This window comes from Heterocephalus glaber, unplaced genomic scaffold, assembly GCF_053883595.1.
Source record: "Heterocephalus glaber isolate CG9 unplaced genomic scaffold, H.glaber_assembly_v1.0 deba00001442, whole genome shotgun sequence".
NCBI classification, from domain to species: Eukaryota; Metazoa; Chordata; class Mammalia; order Rodentia; family Bathyergidae; genus Heterocephalus; species Heterocephalus glaber.
The window spans coordinates 3251027-3266316 of record NW_028258296.1 but is presented as its reverse complement, the minus strand read 5'-3'; the positions used below and the strand labels follow the sequence as shown (position 1 = coordinate 3266316).

General features: G+C 55.8%; 1 protein-coding gene across 3 annotated transcripts in view; it reads right to left on the bottom strand.

Moving 5' to 3' along the window:
* Cachd1 (cache domain containing 1) overlaps positions 1-15290 on the bottom strand; it is a 174720-nt gene that overhangs the window by 41913 nt on the left and 117517 nt on the right. For all 3 annotated transcript variants that reach the window (XM_013071000.3, XM_021255596.2, XM_087212846.1), the window contains exons 5-8: positions 11095-11221; positions 8496-8640; positions 7190-7406; positions 1366-1515 (exon numbers count right to left, since the gene is read on the bottom strand). In XM_013071000.3, coding sequence (XP_012926454.2) covers positions 1366-1515; positions 7190-7406; positions 8496-8640; positions 11095-11221 — 639 coding nt within the window. The remainder of the gene's footprint in view (positions 1-1365; positions 1516-7189; positions 7407-8495; positions 8641-11094; positions 11222-15290) is intronic.

Genomic DNA, 15290 nt, shown 5'->3' with positions numbered 1-15290 from the left:
CCCTAGCCCTGCACTGTGGAGATTTCAGTATGCTCACGGCACAGGTAAAGCCGAGGCGAAAGGCAGCTGGAAATGCAGGTGGGACTTCTGGCGTGGGCAGCAGAGCCTGGGGCCTGGGCCTGCGTGTGGTCCCTGAACAGGAGGAAGAGGGGGCCTGTGAGAGTGAATGAAGCCCTAGATGCCAGAAGCCTCCAAGGCCGCAATAGGAGCTGGAGGGCGGTGCCTGGGATCTGCATGTTAAAAGCAGCCCGCAGATATGCGCAACACAGTAAAACAGAGGACTTTGGGGGTGGGGAAGAGAACGAAGGGTCAGAGGGGGAAAGGCTGGAGCGTGGACTTGGCCTCTGTGACACAAGGACCCGGCTTCCTTGAATACCGAGGGCCAGGTCAGAGGCCGGAGAGGCAGTGTGGACAGTGGGGAGGCGGGCACAGCACGGTGGGGACAGCCAGGCAGGCGCAGCGGGAGGGCAGGCTGGGAAGCAGGGGAGAACAGCATTGTTCTGGATTCACCAGTTTATTAAACTCACTCTGCATACTGGCACGCAAATGGCACCGTAAAAATGGAAACGGATTCGCGCTCAGGGTCCCGGATGGGACTGGCTGTGGTTACACAAGGGCAACTCGAGACAGTGGACGTGGTGTGTGCCTGGGTGGGATCTGCCGTGGCTGGGATCAAACGTGTACTGACACAGCCCCTCGGAACACAGCAAGGACGCTGTGGTGATGGACGCTCCGCACGGTGTCAGTGTCCCGTCTCCGTGTTCTGTGTGAACAGCCCGCACAGGCGTGGACCTCACTGTGCTGTCCCACCACGTCACCACTGCGGGGGACGTGACCATGGGCCGGGGAGACGCACTTTCATTTACAGCTGCACGGGAATGCATAATTGTGCCAGCGCTGTCCCGTGTGTGCCCAGCACAGTGGCTGATCCCCACCCGTCCTGCAGAGGATGCTGGAGAGGACTGCAGGGAAGGTGACACCCCTGTGTTGGTGACAGGAAAGGATCCAGGCCAGTGCTGGCCTAGAGCAGCTAGAACCCATGGGCTGAGTTTACCCAGTAACCTGGACTGGAGAGGAGGCTGGGATGAGCAGCCGCTGGGTGGGGACAGGAGGGACTCATCCCACGTGGCCCTGAATGCCGGACCAGGCACAGGAAGAGCGGCCGCCCTGAGACACCTTCAGCAGAGTACACTTGGGTCTCTTTCCTTTTTTTTGGTACCAGAGATCGAACTTGGGACTTTGTGCTTGCGAGGCAGGCAGCAGAACCACTGAGCTACATCCCTAGCCCCTCTGTTTCCTTTTTTAAAAGCAGCATCCACTTAGAGGGAACTTTCATCTAAAACAAAAGCCTCGCGTGCTGCCTACCGTTCATGAGGGCGTAGGTGAGGATCATCACAGAGTTGTTCAGAAAGCTATTTTCCTCATTGATGACTCGGAGTGTTGCCTTTTTATCTTCCTCCGAAGAGTCCTTTGATGTGACGCCGGCTGACAGGTAGATGATGACCATGTCCGTGTCTAAATGCAAACGTACCCGGTTACACTGGGATCCGGCCACAGCGTCCCGTTCCCCCCTCCCCGAGGCCCTTCTGTGGAGGGGGATCAGGGACACTGTTCATCTCTTCCTCAGCCAGCAGGGCCACTGCCAGGAAACACATTTTGGGGGGCCAGGCTTCCCAGCGCTCCCCAGGCAGGCAGGTGAGGAGTCCCTCATCTCCAGGTATGGCTGCATTTTGATACCTCATCAGGGCAGGGCACAGGACACAGATGCAGGAGCCAAGCGCTGAAAACCCAGCTCCGCTACACATGCATTGTGTCGGGGTGATTTAGACTGATATCGGAGCCTCTCTGCCCAGGTCTCCCTGTCTATAAAATGGACAGACGCAGTCCTGACTGGGTAGGTTGCTGTAGAAACCAGCTGGTTAGCCACTTCCCAGTCCAGTTATTTAAATACAGGATGACCCAAAAATCACGTCTATTTTTGTTAATTTTTATAAGATAATATAACAGGAACTATAAAATGAGAATTTTATCAAATTTATCCAATGTAAGACTGGGCTAGTTGAGATGGCAACTGCCCAAGTGATGCTGGGAAAGACAGTGTGTAAACAAGCACAATCCCTGGGTGATGCTGGGCCAAACCGCTCAGGGGTTGAGGAAAGCGGAGCATAAGCCAAACGGAGATGGCTCAGGGGTGTACGAGAGAAGAGAGGCTGGGCGTGGTGGCGCACACCTGTAATCCCAGCAGCTGGCAGGCCGGGGCAGGAGGATCGCTGTGAATTTGGGGCCAGCCTGGGCTCCATAGCGAGTACAGGGCCAGCCTGAACTACAGAGTGAGACCCTGCCTCAAAAAACAAACAACAAACAAACAAAAGAAGGAAACCACAATGCATGCACACACAAAACCTCCAGCCCTTCTAAGTGTGAGAAGAAGGAGCGATGAGCAAAGACTGAAACTACTGCTGGAGTCAGGGGATGGAGAGCAGCCGAGGAGCCTGCACTGGGCCGGCAGCAGAGTGCAGCGGACTCAGGAAAGAAACGAGGGGACAGATCCTGCCCGCAACAGGCAGGAGAGGCTGCAAGAGCCTGCTGGGAGGAGGGGCTACACACTTGTTTCTTTCTATCTCAGGCTGGGTTCTTGTCTCAGCAGATACTTCTGTGACATCCTGCATAGAACCTTCCCCTCCAAGTCAGTCCGGCGTGAGCCCAGCCCTGGCACCCGCATCCCCGGGGTGCGACATGGTCCTCTCTCCCGGTAAGCAGAATGCACGAGGTGACATTAGGTCAAGGGTGGGATTGGGTCACAGAGACTGCGGCTTCTGCCGTGGGCGCCTCCACACTGCGAGGGAAGCCAGCTGGCATGCTGAGCATGGTCCCATAAAGAGGGGAGCCCGGGAGTGGCTTAGCCGCAGGCACCCTAGCTGAGCTCCAAATGACAGCACTGTCCACGGGACAGAGTCCCGGCTGTGCCGCCCCCAGACTCCTTACCTGCAGAAACTATCATACAGTAAAGGCCTGTTATTTTGAGCTAATGGGTGTTCGGCTAATTTGTTATGCAGCAATACGTAACAGTTAGTTTAAATTATCCTAACCACAAAGGCACAATGCTAGAAGTGCTTCCCAGTTTGTAAATTTTCATTTTTAGAAGTATTCATTACTGTGCAGAACGGAAAAGTTAATTGCAGTCATGTTAGCGGTATAGATGGCTGAAATGAGCACAATAAAATCTGACTCAAAGAAATAAATGCAAAGTTCCCGTATTTATGAACAGTGAGTACACAGGCAAATCTTAGTTTCGGTGCTTGAACAACTCTAGTGAACCACAGATGGGATTTCACTGTTCAGTCATCCCGGATTAGGAAGTAAATGCTGCTGCAAAAAACTTTTAAACTGGGCCAGGGATTTAGCCCAGTGATTCCGTTGCCTGCCTCGAAAGCGCAAGGATCCAAGTTCAATCCTTGGTACCGAAAAAAAAAAAATTTAAACCAGGCATGGATTTTTTTTTTTTGGTACTGGGGATTGAACTCAGGTCCTTGTGCTTGTGAGGCAAGTGGTGGAACCACTGAGCTAAATCCCCGGCCCAGGCATGGATATTTTTTCAGTGTTGTAATTATATTTCTGTGTTATTTTACGAGGACCCCGAACATCTCATTTAAGCTTCAGACTGTAAGAAAACAAACCAAAGAATATACCCGGCCCCCTCCCTGGGGGCCGAACTGTGAGGCTGACGCAGTTTGGGACAGACCACCTCGTCACCACAAAGGTACCATGCGAGGCCATCTCCTGGATGCCCCAGGTGGCCCTGGGTCCTCTCACCTGGCCATGGGATCTGGACATGGGGCACTGACACCACTGTCGCCGTGAGCTGCCTGTAGCTTGTGGGGCAGTGACTCAAAGCTTGTGGCTCCTTCTGCAGGCATGCACTCTCCGAGGGCTTCGCCAGCTCTGTTCGGCCCCCCTCAGCGGTGTGCCCATCCTCCGAGAAACTTGAGTTGCTTTCCCACCTCTAGTTATCAGCGCTGTCTAAATCTGGTCCGACTTTTTCACTCACCAGTTCTTCTCCACTCACCGCTCAGAACCTAAGGCTTGTGATCGATCCCGTTGGGGCAGGGACCTCAGGGACTTGGCGCAGAGCAAAGGGACAGAAACGCAGCCCTCTCCTCTGAGGAGCGCCACGCACCCAGCACGCCCTGGAGTCAGTTCCGGCGGGGAAAAGCGATTCCCACACATGCTCTGCCCGTGCTGTGGGGTCCTCATCCCCAACCCTCTCCCTCCCTCAGCTACCAAAGACTTTCCGACCAGTCACCCCCGCAAAGGCGGAATGAACAAGCTGAAGGGCGAGCAGCACCGTCACAGATCTACCGGGACTGGGGCAGAGCCCACGCTGGGTGAAGCTGTGGATTTGGGGCTGGCGCAGAGCTGCGGGGACTCACGCCACATCCTTCTGTTTGTGCGGTGCCTAATGTGGGGCAGGCACCCCATCCACACCCGTGCCTGGACGAATCCTTACAACAGCCCCAAAGGGAAGGGCTGGCTCCTGCGAATGACAGCGCCCCAAGGCACCCAAAGTGGCCCTGGGAACACAGCAGGTGCTAAATAAATGCCCATGGTGTGGACAAAATAGTGATGCAGCTGTGAGCTCTATGGAGGAATACGGGCACCCACTCTGCTACTGCCAGGCCACCAGGGTCACTGGCCAGCTTTGGGCCTGGGGCCATCTTAGGATGCATGGATCTGCTCTCGCTCAGCCAGAGGAGAAGTCATGGAGGAGGTGGAGCAGCATCATGACCACCACTGACGGCACAGAACACGCATCCTGGGGTCTGGGGTCTTGTGATTGCCTCAGCCTGTGGACGAGGACAACGGGTCTGGAGAGACTGATTAATTTACTCATGCTCACGAGGTCTGAGGAGTCTCTGCGGGGGGACACTGGCTGAATCCAAAACCCTCACAAGAAGCGTCAGGGAACATGGCTTGGGTGCACCCTAAGCTTCTCTTAGACAATGCAAACTCACTCTTTCCTTTTCCTTCCCTGCTTCCCTTCCTTGTCAGTACGGCAGACTGAACCCAGGGGCTTTGTGCACACTAATCAAGGGTTCCACCGCTGAGCTACATCCCCAGCACTTTCTGCTTTACTTTAAGACAGGAGCTCACTAAGCAGCCCAGGGTGGCCTGAAATTTGCAATCCTCCTGTCTCCCCATTAGCTGGCATCACGGGTGTGTGCGGCCACACATGGCCCAAAGTTTCTTTAGGCAAACCCATTTGGGGTCTGTTCCCTGAATTTCTAGAAGCAGCTGTGAAACACAGGATGGTGAGCTAAACCTTGGAAACATCTAAGTCGCCAAACACGCCTTCTGTGCAGAGTGTTTCTAAAGCTGTGGCGCAGAAGTGTGCCCGAGCCTTGATGCTCAGTCTTCTCACCATGTTCTATTTGCCAATGTTAAGAAAAGACAGACAACCACAAAAGCCCAGCGGGGAAATGCCCCTCACACCTGGGTTCTGCCATGTGCAGGCGAAGGTGTGGGAGAACAGGTTCGGTGGCCTCTGCTCATGGGTTTTAAGCTGCAACGAACAGCAGCACTTGAGAATCAGGGGATTTCACACTGAAATCCGGGCTTCTGGCTCCTCTGAGTCAGATCTGGCAGCGCGAGATGACGCTCTGTGCACCATAACAAGAAGGCATTAGCTCTCAAGGCCCACGGCAGGCACTGGGTTTGGGCCTGCTTGGCTTGTGCTCTGCCCATTATCCGGCTCCATAACCTCAGGGTCCAGAAGAAAGGGCGCTTCCAGGGGGCTGCAGGGAAGGGCATGGAAGCACCGCCCTTCCCACGAGAACCCGAGAGCCCAGTCCCGTTGCCAGCCCTTCAGATCTGGGGGTGACCTGGCACAGTCACCCCGGCCCGCCGGCCCGTGGGGAGCTGGAGCCACCGAGGCTGCAGCAAGACCCTGAGAGGAGGAAAGGGGCCGGAGCTGCTTGGCACCCGCTCTGCTTGGCCATCAACCACAGTGCGCCAAAGGGACCTGGCACGGGGTCACTCCTGGGACCACAGCTGCCACATGTGACAGGGCAGCGATAACCCGTTGGCTATGGGTTAATCGCACGGGAGAGGAGCCGATCAACTCAGAGGACAGCAGCTCCGGGCCTGTCGGCCGAGCCTGTTAGAGGGGCCCACCTTCCCTGAGTCAGGACTCCAAGTGGAAGAGAGGGCCCTGGCCAGCCTTGAGGAAGCAGACAGGAGTTTCGTGGTTTCAAGTTTCGTGGTTTCGAGGGGGTGATTCTGCCGACAAACACATGGGGCAGAGGGGCCTGGAGCCCGAGTGCAGAACACAGCCCTGGCTGAGCCACGCCCGCCTGGACTCCCTGCTGGAGGGAACCATGGAATAACAGATGCACGTTCTTTAAGCTGCTAAGCTTGTGGTCAGTTTTTACAAAGATGATGCTAACAGCCAGGGCTGTTACTGTAACTCCAGCTACCTCCTCCTGCAGGGCCAGTGTGCCAGGCCCTATGCTGAGCACTGATCAGTGCCGCCTTAGCTGAAATGCAGATGTACTCGAGAGCTTGGAAACGCATCCTCTAAATTTATCTCCACAGGATATACTCATGTTTTCCCAAAAAGACAAAAAGCTACCAATAGATGTTCGAACATAAAAGGGAAAATGAAACAGATTCCTTGTGGTCGTTTCAAAGCACGAGTCCCATTTCAAACACGCCTCCCTCTCCTTTAGCATGCAGCCCAATTCCAGCTTTCTTTAACACATGAAAATTCCATTAGCCTGCCTTTGTGCATTTGAGGGGCCGCGCTCAGCTGGTGACAGCTGGGAGAGGAGAGACCAAGGCAACTCCCTGCGCCCTCCCTGGAGCAGGCAGGCGGCTCCTCTGAGGCCTCTAGGTCAGACCCAGGAGGATGAACATGAAAAAGGACACGCAGTTCACTGGGGAAAGCCGTGAGGGTTTGGGCCTCTCAGGGGTGCAAGCGAAGGCTCTGGGAGTCCAGAAACTAACCAGCAACTAAACAGCAGCTAACCAGCAACTAACCATGTCTGACTGGAAAGGATGAGGAAGTCTAGTAGGGTCTGAGTGGGAGAGGACCATGAAGAGAATACCAGGGTTTTAGGCCAAGGCAGCCTGTGAAAACCCTCTAAGCCAGCTCGGGGCCCAGGACGAGAGGACCCCGTTCTCCTGCACCTACTTGCTTGGAACCTGGTGTTATTGTTGGTGCTTCGGGTCAGCTGGAACGCCTTCTGAAACCCCGCCGCGTGCTGCGTGGGGCTGTCTGAGGCCTTGACGCTGCCCACGAAGGTGGACATTTTCCTTTTGGTCTCACTGGTGGCCGGGGACAGGAAGGTCTTATAGCACTGGTCCAGCGAGCAGGTCCTGACGGTGTCTGCCACGGTCAACACGGAAATCTGCAGGAAGGGGGAAAGCAACAAACACTTGCTATCCTATCAGTTTAAGATTTTTGAAGGAGTTGGGGGTCTTGCTATGTTGCCTGGGCTGGTCCCCAAACTCCTGGACTCAAGCAATCCTCCTGTCTCAGCCTCCCAAAGAGCTGGAACTACAGGTTGTGCCAGGCCACCCAGCCAGGATTTTATGGAATAGAAGAAATCAACCAGTGAGAAGACTCTAGGACACTATCTGAACTTAAAAATAAACACCTGGAGGTATCAATCTATCAAGTTAAAAAAGGTTTGTTCATAAGGGGACGGTACCCTGGAGTTTGGATTTTGTTCCAGAATGAAGCAGCAACACTGCACTCACATTAAAAAAAAAAAATCAGCAAATATCATTAAAACAATAACAGCAACAAAATTCACGCAGAGAAAAACCTTAGCAGGAACTAAGCATCTTGGTTTTCAAATTCGAAGTGGGGATGAGTGTGTGTGTGTGTGTGTGTGTGTGAAGCAACTACATTAGTGAGACGGGAAAGTCAAATTGACAAAGCAGAAAACACGCACAGGCTGCAGATGACCCTGAGCTGTCTATCGGGTGTGGCCTGAGAGCCGTGCCCCACTTCTTGCCAATCTTGGGACAAAGATCAGGCCCCGCCAGCGGCCCGCCCGCTCCCTCCCCTCCTCAGCTCAGCTTCTGGCGGGAGTGTCGGCTAACAGAAACTGAACGTGGCTACAGGACACGCAGGCTGTGGCGGGCGGCCACGGGAATCACGGAAGATGGTGGGATGGGGGCTGCTTCCTCCACTTAGGGTAGAAACCAAGCCACCACCTCGTCCCCGAGTCACTTTACAGATGAATAAGGAACACACAGCATGGGCCTCCTGAGGGTGCCGCTGTGTTCTAAGCGGGAGAAGGAGGCCTGTGACCACGCTGGCATGCTCCACCCACGCTCCGTGACCTAGCAACCCCGGGTGTCACCTGCCAGGTAACCAGGCGTTGGGACTCAGGGGACCACGAAAGTGCCGCTCTATGGCTGGGAACAAGGAAGTCACCCGAAGACGACCTTCAGCAGGACCCACGGCCGGGGCGCTGGGCACTGGTTACCTTGTCGTGCTCGTCGATGGCTCGGAGAATGACCTGCGCAGCGTCCCTGGCGATCTGCAGCTGCGTGTCGGTGACCGAGGAGCCATGGTCCAGCATCACCACGATGTGCTTGGACTGTGGCCGCACGGTGGAGACATAGATGGGTCTGGGGGAGAGAAGCTCCCGGTCAGCGCTGCTGCAGGGAATGGGGCTCGGTGCACGCCAGTGGGGCGCGTGCACATGCCAGTGTCTCCGTGTGCTTCAGGGACGGGGACAGTGGCAGGCAGGAGGCCAGGCAGCTGGGAAACACCACCGCCCTACACAGTAATGTGTGTCAGCAGGACAGGGGCGGGGCTCTCACTTTAGAGACCAGCAGAGGACAGTGTCAGGGATCCAACCTCCAGGAGGGGCTTCTGCTCAGTCACCCATGCCTCTGCAGGCCAGTGCTGCCCTCCCTGCCGTTCTGCCTCCGGGAGGAGCTGGGGCCCCCAGGGAGGGAAGGTGCTGTCCCCAGCACTGGATTCTCTGTGTAGACCCAGCGCATGTCAGGACCCAAGAGCTCGCAGAGCGGCTCTGGACTCAGGTCTGGCTCCTCTCCCTGCAGGAGCAGCCCCTTCCCTCTTGGTGCTGACAGTTCTCGCAGGTCAGCCACCACGGCCTGAGCGCTGCCCAGACGCCAGGCTATCAAATCCATCCAGACCTGGGTTTCTCTATAGCGTGTCAGATGACAGCTGAGTCACAAAAGCTTGGGCAAAAATTAAGAAATACAAAGTACCAGAAAGTCTCAAAATCCGGCCGCGTTCACAGTGACTGTTCTCAGGCCCAAAGTCCTCCCTGAATTCGGAAGGACTCTTACATGTTTACCAGCTGGTGCACCGGACCCGCAGGGAGCACGGAGAGAGCAGGATACAGAGCGGGGCGACTGGCCAGTGAGGGAGACGGGAGGAAGACGAGGCCCCGCCCACAGCCGGCCAGCTTCAAGGTGGAACTCTCTGGGTCCTCCAGGCCCGGGGGAGGATTTTACGGAAAGTGACTCCTTCCCTCCTTCCTTCCCTTCCTTCCCCAGAGGTGAAGGGGAGGCTCAGGAGGAGAGTGGCGGGGACGACGAGGGACAGGCTCGGCTCCTTCGGCTGAGGGCCGGAGGCTCCAGGGTTACTTTAACCAGACTCAGACTGGAGGCGCAGGGAAACCTTCCGTGCTGGGGCAGGCGGCTCAGACGGAGTCCTGCTTTCCCTTGTGGGCTGGGCCTTACGCACGCGTGGCCAGTCAATCTCAATCTCAGGAGCAGCTGAGAATCAGAGCACCTCCCAGAGAAGCCAACTCGAAGCCAAAGTCAGGACACCCCGCCCAGCCCCACACACCCAAGCCCAGCACAGTGTCCACAGAGGGAAGGAAGACATCACACACTGGGTTTCTAAGAGAAGCAGAGCATTTTCCTTTGGGAAATTCTCATCTTACGGATAAGGTCCCTGTCCTAGCCTGTCCTAATCTATAGTACGTCCGCAGGTCTCCTGTGTGTGGAAGGCGACTGGATCACAGGGTGCTAGACTCACTGGTGGATTCGTCCCTGCATGCATTCGTGGCTGACTGCCCCGGAGGAGGTCACGGGGTGCGACCTGAGGGCGCACTCATGTCCCCAGCTCCTCCCATCTCTCTGCTTCCTGACTGCCATGAGGTGAGCAGCTCTCCCCACCCGACCCCTCTCCCATCCTGTTTTTGCCTCGGAGCCATAGGCCACGGACTGGAACCATGAGCCAAAATGAACCTGTCCTCCTTGAAGTCACAGGTGTTGGGGATTTTGTCCCAGCGATAGGAAAGTGGCTGAGACATCCTAGAACCAATGCAAGGGGGCAGCAAAGGGAAGCTGCAGTGATGTTTATATTTAGACTCCAGCAAATGGCGTGGAAAGCAGGCACCTTGCAGGGCAGTAGATGGTCTGGCATCAAACAGCTGACACCACCAATGGGAAAGCGTGGCTCTCAAAGCAAAGCATCTTTGCCTAGGCGTCCTGGAAACCATGAGCCAGGTCATCCAAAGCATCCCCGCTCCTCCACTGCTGGCTATGCGGGACACTCCCAGGTCACTTCCCTGGAGAAGCGTGACAGAAGTCTAACCCAGGGTTTTCTGAATAATAAAACCTCCAGGGACGAAACTGGCAAATTCATTTTCATAGAAAGGGAAGCTGAGAATCATCAACTCTCCTGAGATTCATTACGATGCTGCGTTCCTCGGCTATACTACAGGAAGGACCGTCCTTTGGATTTCAACAAAGACATCTGAAACTCAAAATACTCTCAGACTTCAAACAAACAAATTTCATTAGTACAGGCTAATTTTATTTGGCTTGTTCGACAGTTCTTGTGAAGCTTGGAGCCTGATCATCTGCCCTGCCCCACACCCAAGGAGGGTATCGAGTGGGGAAACTGCTTCAGAACAAGTCCAAGTCTCTACAGTGCTGTGGCAGGGTGGCGTGTGGTCACTGTGTGCGTGTGTGTGTGTGTGTGTGGTGCTGGGTACTGAACCGAGGGCCCCTGCGTCTTAGACAAGTGCTCTACCCCAAGCCCGTTCACGTAGCTCATGTGAATCCACAGTAAGAACCTCAGCAAGCAAGTCAGCATACCTACTGCGGTGCTCATAGCTGCCCTTACACCGGAACTTGTGTGCTGGGAACACAGTGAAAATCCCTTCTTCCGAGCTGAAATACTGCCACTTGATCCCGGGGTTGGATTTCAGGTTGTCTGCGAGAACTGCAGGAGGGAGGAAAATGAAACAGAACCGTCAAACCAACAGGTGCCCAGGCAGGTGCTTTGCGGCAGCTGCCTGCCATGGGAAGAAATCCCACCAAAAACAAAGCCGTAAGTTTTCTACAGAACACTTTCCTAATGTCTCAGTGAGGCGAACCTGTTCTCTGTGGCCTCGCAGGCTGATGCCACACCAGTGTGCCCTGGGTTGTCTCCTGTCCCCCGCCCTGCCCTCCCCGGGCGAGGGCACACTTGCTGGCTTGGGCGCATTCAATACCCAGGGACACAGTGACGTTCACAGGCCCCATGCAGAAAGACGAGACCGTGGCTTTCACCCTGGGTGCTCCTGGCACGGTGGTCTCTGGGGAAGGCTGCTGGGGACACGGCTCCCGAGTGCTGGGTGGGTGTAGCTGCAAGTCCCACCTCACTCCCCTAAGCGCCCCAGGGTGCCTGTGGGCCATCGTTCCTGCTCTGGAGCTGAGAAATGCTCAGTGAGCTTCCACGACTTGTCAAAGACGTCATCAGCACACGGCCCGGGGTTCAAACCTGGGTGTCCCAGCTCCCGTGTCCTTCCCCACGGTGCCTCGCTGCCTCCTGGCCACCACCTCGCCTGCCAGCCACTCAGCCCCAGCGCGACCCACCATCCGGTCCCACAGCCAGAGCTCCTCCCCTCTGGGCTCCGAGTCCTTCCGCCCTGTTCCACACCAGCCCAGCTGTTTACTCCCTTTGCTATGTGTGGATCACTGCTTCATAAGCCGCAAGCCACAGAAAGATGAGCAAACCCAGCCTTACTGTGGTGACCGTGGCACAGCAGAATCGCACAGAGAGGAGCTGCTCGGAGGGAGGGGTGTGCGCCAGCGCAGAGTGGAAGGAGGCAGGAGGCGTGCTGAGTATGCCTGGCCTCAAACGGCCACGAGAGCCATCAAGGATCTGCGGCTCTCAGGGCTGAGGAGTGACTGTGCTGATGGTGGCCTTGACCGCTCCCACTGCAAAGAGCTTCCAGGGGGATGGCAGTGCGGTTTTACAAAACCTAACGCTTCCTGGTCTGCTCTCCACTCGTTGACTAAGGAAGCTGCAGCTCTGAGACACACAGGGCCCTCTGATGCCGCCGTGCGCTTCTCTTCCTGTGCTGCCGCCTGAGGTTCCCCATCCGCCTGCTGCTGCTGAGGTGGGCACGCAGCGTGACAGCGCGTGGCTGAGAGTGAGCTCAGGGTACGAGAGCTGTAAGCAGGGTACCCGGGACCTGGGATGCAGCCAGAGGGGCGGCCGGCAGGAGCTGAGGACACAGAGGGTCACCTGTTTGTCTCCTCTCCCTCCTGTGTGAGGCGCCCACACTTCAGGCCTTCTTTACTTTGCAGACGTCTGCTGGCTGACAGCAATATGTTGTCTTCTAGAGCCAGGCATATATTTTGATTGCTTTCCAAAAATTAGCAAGCATGACAGCAATTAAATCATGGCACGGGCATGCAAGTGCCAGTTCAGTCCCACCCCTGGCAGGTATGGACGCTGGGCTGGCATCAGTGCTGGCTCCACCTGTCCCCAGCACGGGTCCAGGGCGGGGAGCTGAGCTGAAGATGCCATCCAACCACCCTCCTGTTCTCTGCCCGGCACTAACTTTCAAAGAAGAACACGCGTCACTAAAGTGCCTCACAGCGCCGCCCCTGCCACCTGCTGGCTCCAGGAACATATGCTGGGGTCGCTTGGGGTCAGGCGCCGGAGGTTCCACGACACAGGATGCAGCTACGGGGCACTGACCGTGCCAAGTCGTGTGCCCCAGCTCCCAGCGATGCCACTCAACGCTTCCCACCCCATCGAGACAACCTCCTAACTGGCAGTGATGAGAATGTGGCGAGCCCCAACGGATAGCCGCACTTCAGGGTTAATCACCCTGGCCCCTCTGCCATGCTAGTTTAAACGGCCAGCTCAGGACAGAAACCTGTCTTTGGTCTGGGACGGTGGGCACAAACTTCTCTGAGGATCAAAAAAAAGTACTTCTGGGTCTGCGGTTCATACTCTCTATTCAAGCTGCTCGGGTTGGACATACAGTGCTTGTCTGCCATGCACAAGGCCGAGTTTGACTCACCAGCACTGCAAAAAACTGTAAATCAATACATTTAAGCCAGGCGTGGTGGCATATACCTACAATCCCAGCACTCAGGAGGCTGAGGCAGGGGGGCCTCCATGAGTTGAAGCCCAGCCTGGATTACATTGTGAGCTCAAAGCCAGCCTGAACTACATGGTAAGACCCTGACTCAACAACAACTGGGGAGGGGGTTTAGCTCAGTGGTTCTGCTGCCTGCCTCGAAAGCGCAAGGTCCAAAGTTCAATCCCCAGAAAAAAAAAGTACAGAAAAAAAAAGGAACAAGAAGTCATCCTCCAACAAAGCCACGGAGAACACGACACATGCAGGGGTACAGCGTCCCCAAAGCCTCCCGCTCTATTTCCACCCTTCTACCCAGGCCCTCGACCACACCAAGGAGCACATTTTACCCAGGGGCAGAAACTGAGTCCCAGAGGCAGAAACGAGTTCCGAGCCTCCTGGAGGGGCCCGAGGCCTCACTCTAGACTGAGCGGAAGCAGAGTCCAGACCAGGACTGTGACTGCATCCTGCTCCACCCCTGCCTGGCCGGGGACCCTGTCCAGGTTGCCCCGCGGAGAGAAGCCACGCTGTGGGCAGCGCTGTCCCTGCCTGGCCACAGCCCTCACGCTCTGCAGCCTGGCCTCGGTTCCAAGCAACATCTGGACAGTGAACGGGCTCAGGGGAACTGGGAAAGGGGAGCAACGGATGGAGAACGATTTAAAGATCAATCGGAATTCGTCTTGCACGTGGAGCACTCAGCCTCCTGCACAGGGCCGATGGGAAGCCGGCGACAGGGGCTCTGCCCTCGCCGAGTTCACCCCTGAAGCCACTGCATCCCCTGACATCCTCTCTAAAGCACCTCTTCCCACCTTCTGCCCAGTGTCCTGGTCGCTAAGGTCGGTTCTAGGCCTAGTCCCACTCCCAGGGTGACAGATGCATCCGACCGGCCCACGCTCCAGCAAGTGGGGAGCTGGGGCTTTTGCCCTTCACAGGCTCTCAGGAGCACCCGGCGAGGGAGCTACACTTTTATTCCATCAATTCTAAAATCTTATTCTCCTCTAATGCCAGAGCCAGTGGAAGATAAACATTCTCGCTATGTCAATACGCATTCCATGGCAATGTGAATGTTTTACAATGCTGACCACCGCTTCTCCAAACACCACTGGCTCGCTCACAAGACCTGCCAGCACTGCGGCCACTCATCAGGAAGACAGGGAAAGCCAGCCCCAGGACGATTTCATGGCTCCTATGAGCAAAATCCGAACGGCACATGTTAAACAAGTGCACCACATTGGCTCTCGATGAGGCTATTTTGCCCACAAAATGGAAAATTTACAGAGCACATATACATGTCCTGGATGCTGCAGTTCACCCCCACTGCGACATGCTGGGTTAGGAGGACGAGCTACGGCCCTCAGAGGGGAGCCGTGACTGAACACTGACGGCTCTGTAAGGAGATAGGGGTAGCAGCAAGTACAGATGGACAGGCATACTCCCTGGCTTCACCACCACAGGACTCTCCCAGGGAGAGGCCTTCACCAGGTGTGGCCCCTGGACTTTGGACCAGAACTTGAGCCCAAATAAATCCTCTTTTCTTTCTAAGTTGGCTTGCCTTGAGTAATTTGTGGTAGCCACAAAAAGCGGCCTAAGACAGTCCAGTACGCTGTGTACTCTGGAGATCATGATGGGTACTGCAGGACGCTACACGACATCCTCAGCAACCCCTGTGTGAGATAAAACAGCCGTGAGTTCCTCGGTGACAAAGCCCCCAGCCTGACTAGTGGTCTGCAGACTGTCACCTAAAGATGTAGGTGAATGGAGGTGAGGGAGAGTGAAGATCTCGTGGAGTTCACATCCACACTCACGAGGGTCTTACTTCTATCCAGGGACTGTTGGGGAGGGGGCAGGGTCTGTGGACGCCGGGGTTAAAGGCCGTATTCTTCCCGCTCTTAACATCCACAGGTCAGCCTGGCTCACTGAGAGGTTTCATGTAAG